Below are 15,572 nucleotides of genomic sequence, written 5' to 3' on the forward strand. Positions count from 1 at the left end.
TACAGAAGCTTTTTTTTTTCTTTACTTTTGTATCACATGTGCCACCACAAAAGTAAAAAGCCATTTCTTCTTGCCTTCAGGACTATTTGTAAGGTCTGACCTTTTTCATAATAATAACATATCTGTACATTTTTTTTTTTTTTTTTTTTTTTTTTTTTTAAAGCACAATGCCTCCCACATGCTGCACATATAAGATGTGAGGACTTTTGACCCGTGCAGTTCCATGTAAAACTTTTGAATTTGAACATGGGGTTTGATTGCAGCTTCATATGTCCTGTGAGAGCAAGCACTGCTCTGATTTTGGAGAGATTAATCCCAAATGAACCATTTTATGTAATACAAATCTCATTTGGTGGCAAAGAAAAAATGTAAAATAATATATGTTATTCATTACTTGATAAAGCACTAACAAATCAAATGAACGAACACAGAGTTGGTTATTACGGATGAGCTTCAGGTGTTCACAAGAAATCCTGCATTAAATCAAGATGCATGCATTAGTGTTTAATAATTTAGTATGAGCTCTACATCCTTATAAAGTGTCACTGTAATTAGATATGAAACCAACACCACTGTTTGCTATGATGCCAGGGCTCCAGCTGGTAGTTTTACTATAAGCATCTATAGTAAAACTATACTATAAGCATCTAGGTCATGTTATATGAAAACCGTTTAATTCAGTGTCTTTTATTCTCTTGGTTACAACTCTAAATAGTTATAACTCCATTAAAAATTTTATGGTTTTTTTTGCTTTTTTGTTTTTACAACAGAATAAAAACATTACAGGCCACAAAAACATTTCCAAGTGCTGAATAAGATTTTATCCAGTGTTAGTGTCTAACTTCAAAAAGTCGACCTTAAGCGTTTTCTTTTCTTTTTTTTATGCTGCGCCTCAAACAGGACACACCAAACAAACGGGACAGCCATTTAAATACAGACACCATTTTTCAGATGAATGTAGTTTTACAGTCAAAGGGGGTGGGGGGTAGATAGTGCATCCTTTTTAAAGAGTCCTCCGCAATGCTTCATGGAGCTGACGCCTCATCCGTGCATTTGGTTTCAGCACCGAATTGAGGAACAGCGACTCGCATCTCCCCCCGGATGCTTCTTCTTCTTTTTTTTTTGGTTTCCTCCGTTGGGATTGAACACAGAAATAAAATGGTGAATTGGTCGTCAAGCTCATTGGTCTCATAGACACTCGGAAAAAATCAAAACAAAAAAAGTCTTAATGTACAGCGTTTCTTTAGGAAACGTGCTTGGCAGGTGCTCTCCAGAGCCTTAAGGCGACATTTAAACGCTGCAAGCTGTTTTGGCCACAAGATATTGCAGTTTTCAGAATCAGACAGGCAGGTCTCTAATGAAAGGTACATGCTAATCCTTGACTAGAGCAACTGTTAACAGGCTAAAGTTGTGATCCAGATGTGTTCAATGGAGCCTAAGCCTAAATAGGCTGTATTAAGACAGCCCGTAAGAGATTTTGTGCCGTGGCTACACGTGCTATGATTTGACAGTCTGTGTTGATTGTTCAGTGGGTCTCCTCGTGGGCCTCCAGTCTTTTTTTCCCCCCTCCTCACGCGCCCCGGCAGATGGTGAGAATTCATATATCGCTGGATTTGTACATATCGGACAGGAGCCTGGTGATGGGAACGTTGCCGATGGTCTTTTTGAAGAACACCTCCTCTATGGTGGACGGGCTGACAGAGCGGAGGGCCGGCAGCAGCAGGAGGAGCTTACCAAAACGACACGGCTGAGTCGGGTACCTGAAACACAACTGGTGTCAAAAACAGCCTTTTTGTCCGGTTCCATTTGCAGACTGTCTGTTGCAGCCTGTCCAATTACCGCACACCTGTGACAAATAGCTCCTACTTAGCTTGAATACGAGCTTCATCTGGTGCACCTGCACAATTACAGGAGGCTTATTGCCTCATTAACTTTATAATGAAGCTGGCAGACTATAGCCAGTTGACACGTGCGTAAAGCATGCTTTATCTTAGGATAGATAGATAGATAGATAGATAGATAGATAGATAGATAGATAATGGCCTGTATAGCGCTTTACTTAGTCCCTATGGACCCCAAAGCGCTTTACACTACATTCAGCCATCCACCCATTCACACACTGGTGATGGCAAGCTACCGCCACAACTGCCCTGGGGCGCACTGACAGAGGCAACTGCCAACTCTTGAGCCACGATCGCCAGATAGATAGATAGATCTCTTTTACCTGGTGTGTATATAACTGTTGAGAGTGAGCTGGGCTTCATCTTGCAGAGCAGCAATAGCGCTGGCGTTGCGGAAACTTCTTAATTCTGTGCTTCCATGCGTAGGAACTGTAAGACAAGAGGCATCACTATAGCTGTTAGAAATCTGCTGACATGACACTGCTGTAATGACATGTCATATATTATCTTGTGTCTTTCCAGATTGACTGTAGTTTTATGCAGCAGGTAAAGTTGAGGTTTGCTTTGGTAAATATGGTTATTTCCGGTAAGAGTCTTTACACTGTGTCAAACATTCGGGCAGTAATTTGCGAGGTACTCACCAGCTTTGAATGTCACGATACATTTCAAGCAGGCGAACTCGGTCGCGTCAAGGCGCATCTGTCTGAATCTGGTGACCACCTCTTGAAGCGCTTGAATCTCAGACATAATCTTGTTCATCCGCTGAGACTCCGTGTTTTCAGTGTTCATCCCTTTGGATAAATGTGAAGAAAAGTTTCATTACGCACGACGACTACAGTTGCTCGCTCTTCACTTAAAATTATCTCGTGCTTTGCATATACCAGAAACAGCGAGAAGAGTTGTGGAGTCCACGGGAATGGCCCACTGCGCGATGCCCAGAACAAATAATTCCCTCCAAGCGTCCTCCAACAGAATCAGCTGTAAGGGGGTATTTTAAGTGTTAAACTGTGCACAACATGCAACAATTAAACCATTCAAAGTATTTGAAACTTTTTGAATGGTAAAAATAACAACACAAGATTAATTCCTACTTATTTTTCCATGTTGTGTGCAGGTTTTAGGGCTTGGTTGGGAATTATTAGATATGCAGTTTTCAAATCGATACTATCAAATTCATGACATTAATTTAATTAATTTAAAGCGTCTGTCTGCGGACCAAATACTTAATTGGTAGCTGTTCACCATTTCAAACCCCACAGGGCGCTAATGGCCTGTTTTGGGATCATGTTTAAGCATCATTCATTTGGAGAATGAGTCCAAATCGTGGCTACCTGATCAGATAAAGGGAGGGTGGAGAACGCGGGGACACTTTTTGCCCACTTGATGCTCATGAAGAGAAGACGCGCAGCTGACTCGCACACAGATTCCGTAGCCACCTCGTACAGATACATGGGGGTGCCACTGACCTCGTGGGGATACTGCAGAGAGGGAAAATGAAAATGTTGTCATTGTTTATGTCAGAAAGAAACGCAGGTCGGAAAACAGTGAACAACAAAGGTCGAATTCCAAGCCCCCAGCACCCAGTTTTATAATGATTAGTGTTGCTTGTGGTGGATTTACAGTGAGAAATCTAATTGGCGGATTTGTGGGTCTTACAGGCTTTTATATCTGGAGAGGAATTTCAACTTCTAACCCTTGTGTTAAAAAAAAGAAAAAAATGTTTACTAATTAATCGCACAATAACGGTATGGAAGAAATACAAACATCTAACATTTTAAGGAATTCTACATCTAGAAATGATTAAATGTAAAACTATGCATGGACTGCGACACGAGAGCCAAGAAATGATTGACTTCTATGCTCTCATTCTCTACGTGAAGGTCTAAAACTCTTTGAAGAAAGTGTACGTTGTAGCTATTAAATTGCATAATCTTAAAATAAAAATCTACCTTAGGAGTTGGCTGTGCTAGACCCACGATGGCCTGTCTTTCCGGTGTAGTGGCTACTGTGCTCATCTCCAAGTTGTGCGGCTCCAGCTGGGTGACAGTGGTGAAAAAAGGAGGACCGGGTAGGGAGGATCCGGGGAAATGTGCCGAGGAGCCATTCACCTCTTTGTGGCCCCGGAAATACAGAGCGACCTGTTTGCGAATTGTAGATGTTCGTGGCCCCCTCTCGTGCTGAACGGCTGTGGAGCGGGACAGTAGGAAGGCAGTGTGAAAGAGAGCAAACTGCTTATTTATCAGGATCGTTAATTGCATTCTCCAGGAGCAATCCCGGGTTTATTTTATTGAACGAAAGCTGCTCCTTAAAGTGCAAATGTTCTGCGTGGAAGAAAAAAATAATGAGCTTCTACCAGCGCTCCCAGGAGGTATAAATAAGATATCCTTTAAAACAAGCGGGGAGCAGGTAATTATCAACTTCTTTTCAGCTTTGATTAACAGATTTTATACACTTTTTTCTCCCCCGAATCCAATGCTGTCCTACTGTACTGGCGTTTCTTTGCTCAAAGTGATAATTCAATTAAGCTCGTTTACCGTCTTTATTCATGTTCACTTCCAGACACTTTTTCAAACGACAAGCTCGGCACTGGTTTCTGTGAGTTTTGTCTACGGGACAACCACCCTGTACAGAGAGAAAAGGGGAGGGGATAGGGGGACATAAAAAGAGAAAGGGGTTACAGCTTCTAGTTAAAATTCTCTTAGCTTGCAGGAGAGGGAAAAAAGCTTCTTGCTATTATCCTCCTGGGAGGGCAATCTCCAGGTGAAAGATCGTACTATTATCTTTTACTTATGGAGGTGCTCCCCTGCGGCTCCAGTGTGGCCTCATCCCGCAGGATAAGTACTCTATCCCGCCCTCTGCCGCCTAAATCCTCGGCTTCGAGTCATCACATTAGATTGGATTACACCTGATATATTACAGCAGCGCGGCACTTAGCCCAGTACTTAATGGTCCAGGCATGACATAATTAGGCTCATCAAGAGAGACTTAACTCAGCGCCAAAAAGAAAAGCAAACAGAAATCAGCGCGTAAAATGTGCATTCCGCGCGTAAAACGCTTGGTATGTTTTGTGGATGAAAATCAGACACATAGGGGATATAAAGAATAAAGGATGAGACAAATTCTGTGCAGGGTGCTAACTTTATTTGGAAAATGTAAGAAATTGCTCCACATTCATGGCAATGATTGCGTACAGGTTTCTCACTTAGGCTTGATTTGATAATTTATTTGCCTGCTTGTTTGCCCGCCTTGCTTGAAATTCTATTAAAAATAAATAAATAAAACTACTTAATCAAATTTCAAAAACCGCAAATAGTAGGTGCATTTAACCACAGCCAATTCAGGCTCGTGTAAAAAGCAGGGAAATTTAGTTACGAGCTTGTATAAACTTAAAGGAGGCCTCACCTGCGAGCCAGATTTACACACATAAGTCCGATTTCTGCGGATGCTCCTCTTGAAGAATCCCGAGCAGCCATCACAGGCGTAAACACCATAGTGTTTCCCTGAGCTGCGGTCACCGCACACTTTACATGGGATGTCCAGAATCCGACCTGGGAGAGGTCAAAAATGTCAAGTAAATGATGTGCTCACTGAATTACGAAGCGCACAGTTCAGTTTTAAATCAAAACATTTTGATGACATTTTGTAGCGGTTGCTCGCATAATCGCGGGATTTATGAATAAATATGATGGAACAAAGTGTTTAAAGTGCTTTTCCAGAATAAGTTGGTATAACAGTTTTCAAAGTTGACACACTGGCTGCAGTTCAGCGGCCGACCTGCAATTATGTGACTTTACACCGACCCTATAATCAGTTAAAAAGTACCATAATCGAGCTCATATACACTGAAGCAATGGACAAACTGACCTGCATGTGACTTACTTTTATCTGACAACTCCACACAGCCACAGACACGCTCTCACACTCATTACACGCACACTGGACAACGCCCCGCGTCTCATCCGAGCACGACCATGGGAATTCACTGCGCACATTTTAAGAATAAAGTCCGGTGGGAAGCGTTATATTTGAGCTCTCTAAGACAATACCCCGAAAACGCACAATGGAGACATTAGGGGAAAGTGTTAACTTAATGATTTTCTCCCATTGAACCTCGTCTGACTGCCTGGATCTCGACAAGCTGCCAACTCCACTTCATAATGGGACTCGACAGCTGCTTTATCCCACAGGTCTATAGGCCCCAGGATTAGGGAGTGACACTGCACCATGAGAATAATGCGTACCAACTCGTTTCACCAACTCAAATGAAGTGTATGTAAATCGACCCCGGTGTAGATGAAAAAATGTGATTTTTTTGTGAAGATTTTGTATTCAAATCTCTTAAAAAGAAGATATTTGTATGCATATGAGGCAGTCCTTTTTTTATTCTGGAGGGAAAAGCCGTCTATGTAATTACACTGACGTTTTGCCACCTGCTCATTGATTCACCAGTGACCCGTCAAAAAGGGTAGCATGGGAATAACTACTCAGCAGCAAAAACAATGACTTCAGGAGAGAGTTATAGGACTTGAATTGGCTGTTTATTAAGAATCAAAACTCCCTGTAGCCCTTTAAATGTACGCAAAAGACATTTAATTGCTGTAACATGCAATAAAAAAGTCATTTTAAAGTTGGATTTAAACATTTTATTGTTAAACAAAATTTGGTATTTTGGTACCCAACTTGTCATTAGTAATTGGAGTAATTTATGCTCAACATGTTCCAGACATACTAGTCCTAGTTATTATTATTATTATTATTATTATTATTATTATTATTATTATTATTATTATTATTATTATTATCATCACTGTTGTTCTTTTATTTTCTTGTTTTCTAAATATTTTTTTTAAATAAATAATTATTTTTTTGTTTCGTTTTAACAAACCTTTAAAACCAAAGCTAACCAAATCACATTTTCATTGACACAGCCCCCAAATTAAAATTTAGAGTTTAATTAAACCGCGGATGACCGAAAGTGCAAACATTTTCAACAAGAAAAAATGTCCCCCCAAATATTAAACGATGGTCGCTGGGAGTCAATTAAATAAAAATGACAGACAATTTTGTTGTGAAAGGGGGAAATGTATTTAACTTCCCGCTGTGGGGGTCCACTGCGTCTCCATTGTGAGCAGTAATTGCTTGAAGATATATGGCATATTCTATTAACGTAATCACCATCAAGGCGAAAACCTGCTAAAAGTGTTGGAAATGAAGTTTTAGGGAGAGAAAGAGCTGTTTCCTCTGACCACTCGGTAGCGTGGCTGTGAACTTGAGTCACAGCAATGCTGTGAGTCGTTTTATTCTCATTTGAAAACACATGTTTACATCGGCCGAGCACAGATTTTAAAAGCGGCGGCCTGGTGTGGAAAAAAAAAATATATGTGGTAGCGCTAAAAGAAGCATCAAATGTGAATTCAACAGAAATGTCCATTCTTTGGAGAGAGAGAACAATAGCCTACTTTAGGCCTATATTATGATCTGAGTCCGCCTTCATTTGAATTCATAATGAGGCCTAGCAGAGGGATAATTGCAAGGGTTAAGAAAAAAAGGATCAGAAAATAATTTGATAGGAAAGTGTAAATCTGCTTGAAATTTATTACTATTTTAAAAAAGTCAGTAACATGATTTAAAGCGCTTCAGGAAACTCAAATGAGGGATTCAGAAATGCGCAAACACATTTCAGACATAAAAAAAAAAGAAAATCTCGTGCGCAAACGGGATTTTTCTTCATGTAAGATTGAATGATACCCTGCATATTGCGCTGTTACTCTTTTTAAAGGCTGAAAATTAAATTGCAGGCAACAAGTGTCATCAAAGGGAAGCATGTGGGGCTTTTGAAGAGCAGCGGTCGGCAAATGAATGTGGCTTATTATTTTCGCTTCCTTCTTATTTTGTTTCTCGAAATCTGTAAGCAACATTACAAAATATATTTTACACATGATTTCCTTTCATTCAGGAGCTTTGTTATCCGGGGATGTTCACGTATTGCATTCTGAGACGGCCGACAGCCAGTCCCCATACTCACATCTTTGTGATCATGAGGTAGAGTCGTGAGAAACATCTTTAAAGAAACCATGGACTCACTGTACTTTCATTTGTTATACCCGTCGCTACTGTAGACCTCCCATTATCTATGCCGTGTTCTTCAGAGGAATCGGGGATGATGATGAACAAAACTTACTTGATTTGACATTCAGAATATCCAAACAGCCACTTGTTGAACCGGTTGGTTTGCTCATCATGGATCCTCGATATTTTAAAGAATCTGGATAAAAAGTGTCCTCTTTCTCCTCTTCTTGTGGACAGAAACAATGAAGTTTGTGACACTGAATCACTTGTGGTTTCTCGGTTTCTTTGCCAGCAGTGACGAGAAACACAAGTCAAAGTCCCGAAGCCAAGTTGACAGAAAGTCAGCCTCCGATCGATCGAGAGCCACAAATTAAAACATTAATTATACATTTTATCAGGGATCTTTGCCCTCGACGCCGAAGATTCCGGAGAACCAGGACTGGATCCCCGGGGCAGCAGCCGGTAAACGGCAACAGCAGCTCTCCAGCTAGTGGCGCAGTAGCCGGTGCGTAAAGTTCGAGTTGGAAAAACGGTGGCTGGAGCGCATCCGATACTGCCAACGCTGTGGCGAAGGGAAAAAAGGTGCAAATTTCCGATTTTCTTACGGTTGAAAACTTGTTAAAACCAGGACACGATGTGACTTTATGGTGGGAGCCTCCCGAATAAGCCTTGGTAATATTTATGAGAAGTGTCAGGGGGAGGCTGGAGGGTGGAGATCTCCACTTCCTTCATCCACTTGGCTTTCTACTCCAAACTCCATCCTGACGTCACTGGCGTGTGAGGGAGTGTGTGTGCGCTTGAATGTGTGTGCAAGTGCTGTGAAGTGCCTTGCTAACGGAGCCAGATCCACAGCAGACAAAACACACATGTTGCATGTTTTCCTGGACTGCATTTGCGATTTTTACTGTGTAGAACTCTTATTTATAATAATAATGATAATAATAATAATAATAATAAAAAAAAAAATAATATGACCGAAAATATTCAAAATGTGTTTAAAATATATAATCGCATATCCTAAAGAATAAAAAGATAAAATAAAATGAAATAAAAAAGTAAAAATGATCCAAACTGTTGGGACCGTGGAGATGGCTTTAAGAGGCTGATTACTGTAACTATTTTCGGGTATGCTGAGGTATGCTGACCACTAATAAGAGTGTATTACCATATGCAGGGAGGTGGGGGTGAGGGTGGGCTGAGACCTTCAACAGTCAGCGCTCCTCATTTCCTACACTAGCACAAAGACATTTGTGTCTGGTTCCTCGTACAGTCCTCCAGATTAAATGCTTGGGCTCCACCACATACGGTCAAGACAACTGTCATAAAGCTGAACTTTGATTTATAAAACACTTTACTGCGTATTTGATTCTTTAATAAATATAAAAAAGGCTAAAGAGATGACAAATTGAAAATGTTCATACAGTTAAAAGTTGTAAAATATTCATTTCTCCCCCGTTTTCTCGGGGGCGTTGGTGTAGTTTTGTTCCACAATCTGCATTATCTTTCCTTTGTTAGTGGCTTATTGGAGCTCGTTAGGTGGGCAGATACACCATGCAGACACACTTTGGGACCTTGTAATATTCCTTATTAAAAAAACAAGGCTTCTAGAAATTAATGTATTTGTTTTTTGTTGTTGTTGTTGTTTTTTTTTAAAGAACCTTTTATTAAATGTAAAAGTTAAGCATTCATTTTTAATTTAACAACCATCTTTAAATACAAACTCGGGAAAAATGTGAAATATAAAAAGTCATACATATGGAATATGTACATATGGAATAAACACACTGAAATATATTTGCTTTTCATTCTGTTTACTTTGATTTTCTTTGACAATTCATGCAAACCTACCGCTGAACTTCATGAGCCCTTCACATTTAAGATTTTACTATTATCTTTTAAAATGTTAGATCGATTTGCACTCTTGCACTTTAGCTTTTTTAGTTACAGAAAAAGAAATGGGCAATAATAACAATAATAATAACAACAACAACAATAATAATAATAACTTTTGAGATCTATCTATCTATCTATCTATCTATCTATCTATCTATCTATCTATCTATCTATCTATCTATCTATCTATCTATCTATCTATCTATCTATCTATCTATCTATCTGCCACTGTAGCTGCCAGAATTCTCTGTAGTGGGTGATCCGATCATGAAGGTGCAGACCACGGCCGGCTGTCCGGGGCCCACTCATTGACACACTGACCTTGACAGCTTGTTGCGCTTTCGCCGGGTAACTCCAGAAATCCATATTCTGTTTTAATTGTGTTCATTCCCACGGTACACTGAAGGCCATATGGACTCACAAAGTGTCGATTTAAGCGGACAGGGGCGAGGCGGAGAGGCGTAGTTAATTGCAATTAGCTTTTGTCGTGTCTTTCAATCTGCCCTTTAGCTGAACGGCTCCGGCTGGAGCCTAACAAGCCTGAGGAGAAATCATTCTAATATTCCTTTGATTTTCCTGAGGGGGCTCATAGAGAGGCCCTCTGTAGGACGTTTATAGACGCAAATTGTGTGTTTTAACTATTCTCTGAATAGGCCACTTATAAAACCTACTGTAGAATTTTAATATACGAGTCGCCCCCCCCCCCCCCCGCCCCCCCCAGACTTATTTTTGGCTTATTTTTGCATTTCCTAAATTATTGACCTTTCAAAAGAAATGAGATCCAATAACTTTCCTTAACGAAGACATAATCAGTAATCGATAACAGTTTTCATTTGTTTCTAAATGCACGTGAAGTGGTGTATGTGTGTGAGTGTGTGTCTGTGTGTGCGCATGTGTGTGGGTGGCTGCTGGGTTGGGTGAATGGTGAATGTGTGACATAATCTCCTTAACTCGTCCTAATCCTCGTCATTCACTGATAGCCTTTACACAAATATAACCAACATCATGGTTGCCGGGGCTGCCTTCTTTCACTTTTTTTGTATGAGTGACTCTCTTCTCCTCCAGCAGTCAATGAAATGTGGCCAACAAAGGGGGCAGTGGATTGTGTATCTGTTTTTTGGGGAGGGGGATCTCGGCATCAGTATGCGGATACTTGACATACTATAGTATAGACTTTAACAACGAGAAAAGAGTGAGAGTCCAACAGAAGTCAGCGCAGAACAATGCAGGGAGACCGCGGTGTGTGCTCAATGTCTGAATGAGTTTCGAACAATGAGAAAAAACACCTGCGAAAACATCACATATCAGACAGAAAGCGGATTTTATATTCTTGAATTGTGCACCTGTTGATTTTTTTTAAAAAAATATTAGAACATCCAATATTTTGCTTTTTAGGGAATCTTCAAATAGATCCTATCCATTAGAGTTTATCCATCTTTTATGTACTGGTATCACTGTGGAGGCCCCCCGAACCGACCAGGCGTAAACCAATTGGCTTTGGAGAGAAGTCACTAAGCTCCAGAAAGCAAATAATAGGGAGAATTCAAGTCGACCAAAGGCCCCAGCAGCCGTGCATCTCTGAAAACTGGCCAGGGAGATGATCTTCAGTCATCTCATAGCCTACAGACACTGATCGTGTTTAGCCGAGGAGGTTAGTTGTCTGGACCGTGAAGAATCACTTCATCTGCTATGGTAATGACAGTGATTTTCTGAAAACATTCCACTCGAACATTCCACGCAAAAAGGTTTGTTTGGGACATTTCCGAAAACGGCAGTTGAAAGATCTTCCCCAGGTACTGTTAATACCCAATAACCTAAAATATGATTTAACATCCGAAAGAAATGGAAAATAATCAGTCTGATTTCAGCACCACGGACAGTTCTTCAATAAGAGTCACTGAATAGATGCAGGTTACCTGTCCGAGCGATTCTTCAAAATTTTAAGGGGCCCGCAGGTTTCCACTTGCACATCGGACCACATTTGGCTTCCCAAATTGTTTTGATGGCAAGTCTTCAATCGAAATTACTCAAGACTCACGAATGGTGAATCACATTGGACATATTGAAGCAACTGCAGGTGAGTTATAATGAGAAAACAGACTCAGTTCCCTCAGTTGCAACATCAACTCTCTATCTAAAGGATGTTAACGCTATGAGGCTGAGTAAGCAGCTGATCGGGTACAGTGTGTACAGCAACATGCTTCTCTTGGAAGGTTTGGAGTCAGCAGTTCTTTCAAAGTGGTTATTAAAGTGGGCGTTTAATGCTTCAGGAGCACAGTGTTGTTGTCGTGCTTGCTCATCTAGGAGCACGCTGTCTGTGAGTACAGTAACACTATAGTCCTGCTCCTTAAACTCCACAGGCCTAACCCCGCATTCCTCCACTGCCACCGCAGACATTAGCGCCACCTCGTTAGCTGCTGTGTAAAAGAGATGCTGGCACACCTGTGCGTGCGCGCGGAAAAACCCATGCGCGCTTACACGCATTCACATACACACGCCAAAGGCCCCCCCCACCCCCACCCCCAACCACCACCACCAAAAACACAGACCCAAGACCCAAACCCAGAAACCCACAAGTCGGTGCGGTGCAGTTGGACGCTCTGACAAATCTATTTGGGGCAAATTGTCAGTGAGAAACTTCCGCTCGAACTGCCGTGGACAAAACTGGCTGTTGGGGAGAGCAAATCCCGCTGCATGAGGGTGGGGGACAATGGGGGGCGAATGTGTTGATGTGCGGCCGGTGGCTGGGGAGGTACAATGGACGGATTAGTCAGTCCCCTGGCTGACTGATTTGAGATGGCTCCTCTCAGCCTCTCGCCGTGGGGAGTCCCATTGTCCCGCTTCTGATTCCCACTTCTCACAAACTCCAAACAAAAGTCAATCTCTTTCTCAAGGGGGGGAAAAATATCGACCCGTGTTTCAGCTGGGGAAAGTGACTCAAAAACTTATTTGCAAGAGATGACTGACTCTGTAACTCCCCTTCCACTCTTTATGTCTTTTTCCCTTCTCTTGGAGTCCTCTTCATGTGCAGTCTTTATTGACCGGCGGTGGTTAGCGAGACGTTGAATGATCCCAGTTTTTCAGACTCGAGTGGGGCTGGGGGCACCTGTTGGAAGCTTAGAGGCGGCTTTGCGGCCGAGGTCATTAATATTAAAATATACAGAGATGCCATCACGGGCTGGTCTGAAATCGGTCTGATGTCGCCCCTGGGTTCCCTCTCTGGATGGACCTCTGCTTTCAGTCACTCGTGAAGAGCTTTCTTTTCTTTTTTCTGTCTTCTCTTTTTCTTTTTTCCCTCCCTGAAAAGACTCGTTAACAAATTATGACAGCTGAGTAGAGGGGCTTAGTCTGTTCACACTGCAAAGACAAACATGTGAGAGCCGAGGAGCCCGCGATGTGATCAGTGTATCTACAGTTCATTTATTATTCTGCCTGTGGTGTGTGAAAGTGTTCGGATTTCCAGAGCTGAAAGGACACGTTTCAGTCATGCAGAGGTGACTGGACTTGATTAGATCGGTGGGTGAGTTGTACAGGCCTGGCTCTTTGTCTGTCTTTAAGTTCGTTTTGAACAATACACTTCACCTAGTTAATGATTTTTATCTTTCATTTATTTGTGTATAATGCTCATTTAAAATAATCAAATCTTTGATTGTCTTTTTGTAGGTACAAAAAACAAGCAAAATGAGTATGAAAAAATGACACTTTCTAACACATTTACCCTCATTTTCAAAGTCATCAGTTTAACTTGAATTTGTTTATTTGATTTCTACATATTCAGTTTTCATTATTTTAACATCAGTGGGACATCAAAGGTTTGATCTACTGGCATCAGAACTACTGATCAAACCACAACAGGTTTTGAGAACCTGCCCAAAATACCTTGATGATCACAGGTCGTAAAAACAAGACATAATATCGTACTCATTCATTAACTCAATAACAGAGTGCATAGCAATTTATCAAAAAAAATAACACAGTTTATAATTCATCTAAGAAAGCCTTCTAGACTAGTTGTGATGTCACAAAATCATGTTTATCTACAGTATCTAAACCTCTATTTTTCAGCGAATGAATTTGAAAACAGAAATCCTCAACATACAATTGAGGAAACAATCAATCTAACAAACATGCCAATTAGCAACACACATTTTCCGGTCGACAGGGACTTTAACAGTTTGCTGCATCAGAGGCATTTTGCAAAAAGTGATTTTCATATATATATATATATATATATATATATATATATATATATATATATATATATATATATATATATATATATATATATATATATATATATACACACACACACACACACACACTTTCTCCCACTCTCAGTCCCTCATGGTGTCTAAATGACTTTGTTTAAGAGGCAGCAGCAGTGAAAGTACTGGTCGCGGTCGTTGCACAGATTAAGCAGAGAATAGTCTTCGTCTACTCCTTCCACAGCTGCCATTCACCTGGAGTCACTCTTACGGTCATTCGGCTGTTTGTCCAGCTCTGTTCAGCAGTCAGTCTTGCTTCGCAGCCCTGCTTCTCCTGATGTTATCCTGCAGACTCCACAGGTCAGGTTCAGTGATCACGGTCTGAGGTCACAGCTTCCACCCGTCAGTAACCCTCAGGGTCTCAGGGCAGCACAGGAGCTGTCATCATGAGCCTCACACTCACCTCATGGGTCTTAATACACATCCAGACACCCAGACGCTAGGAGGACTGATGACCCATTGATAGAATCGGGGCATGTGACTTTGTCTATGGTCAGACCAGGGTACAGTGCATGCATATGGGATGGAGCTCCTTGGAGAACTTCTTAAGTAAATTATATATATTTTTGTACATCACAGCATTTTCAGTCCAAAATTTCATATTTATTATAAGCATGAAGGAGTATTTCATCACCCTCAAGTATAAAGTTTAGCTCATGTGTGCAAACAGACGTATAACATCACCTGTGACTGCAGTGGAAGCTGTCTTCAGTGTGTGGCTGCTCAAATTAAACTTGGCCAAAGTCTCAAATAATGCAGTCAGTATATGTTTAAGTAATCTCAATGAGCTAAAGCTCAGCCTTCAAACTGCTCTAAACGCGGTTTCAGATATTTTCTTTCTGCTCTTGGCTCTCTATGATGTCAGTTAGGAGGGATCTCCTTAATATGGTAATCTCAGGGATGCAGCTCTTTTTATTTGGTCCACTTTAAATACTGAAAGTCAGAACATTATGAGCACCAATATAGCTCCCCCGGTTGAGCAGGTGGCCCAGATGTCATAAGCCTGGGTTTGAATCTGAGGCTGTTTAACATGTGTCTTCTCAGGATCTATACTCCCATTCTCACCAATAATGACAGAACTGCAGTTATAAATAAATGAACTAGATCTTTAAGTATGAATGTAGACATGATCTACCTAAAGGAGGATTTAAATGAATAGAGGTATTTTCCACTGTGTACATTAATTAGTGCTTCTGCAACCCTTAGTATTAGTAGGGTTCTGTCCATGACAATAAAAGTTGATGATCTCATAAAGTTAACACAGCTTCACTTCACAGTTTTGGGGCTCTTTCCCCCATTTTTTTTCAACCATGCAGTGAATACAAAATGTAAAGTATTATAAATGTTTGACAAGATAGGATACTGTCATCTGTTTGCTTCAGCCTATATACGGAACGATCTTTCTAAAATGTTAAACAATCACAATACTGGGTGATAATTTGTT

General features: G+C 40.9%; 1 protein-coding gene across 1 annotated transcript; it reads right to left on the reverse strand.

Moving 5' to 3' along the window:
• Positions 1-326: 326 nt before the first annotated feature.
• Positions 327-8,694, reverse strand: nr2e1 (nuclear receptor subfamily 2, group E, member 1). Its single transcript, XM_006792484.3, has 9 exons — positions 8,083-8,694; positions 5,304-5,449; positions 4,436-4,523; positions 3,851-4,086; positions 3,233-3,379; positions 2,783-2,879; positions 2,543-2,692; positions 2,225-2,330; positions 327-1,760 (listed from the first exon to the last, which is right to left on the reverse strand). The coding sequence occupies exons 1-9, from the start codon at positions 8,141-8,143 to the stop codon at positions 1,598-1,600; spliced, it is 1,194 nt and encodes a 397-aa protein (XP_006792547.1). The 5' UTR covers positions 8,144-8,694; the 3' UTR covers positions 327-1,597.
• Between the last annotated feature and the right edge of the window lie 6,878 nt (positions 8,695-15,572).

The sequence above is a fragment of the Neolamprologus brichardi genome, chromosome 15, assembly GCF_056152115.1.
Source record: "Neolamprologus brichardi isolate AB-2024 chromosome 15, ASM5615211v1, whole genome shotgun sequence".
Classification (NCBI taxonomy): Eukaryota; Metazoa; Chordata; class Actinopteri; order Cichliformes; family Cichlidae; genus Neolamprologus; species Neolamprologus brichardi.

Coding starts and splice junctions, on each gene's coding strand:
- nr2e1 (XM_006792484.3), bottom strand. CDS start 8,143: ATGATGAGCAAACCAACCGGTTCAACAAGTGGCTGTTTGGATATTCTG. Junction 2,880..3,232: donor CCCTCCCTTTATCTGATCAG/GTAGCCACGATT, acceptor ACCCCCTTACAG/CTGATTCTGTTGGAGGACGC. Junction 2,693..2,782: donor AACTCTTCTCGCTGTTTCTG/GTATATGCAAAG, acceptor ATTTATCCAAAG/GGATGAACACTGAAAACACG.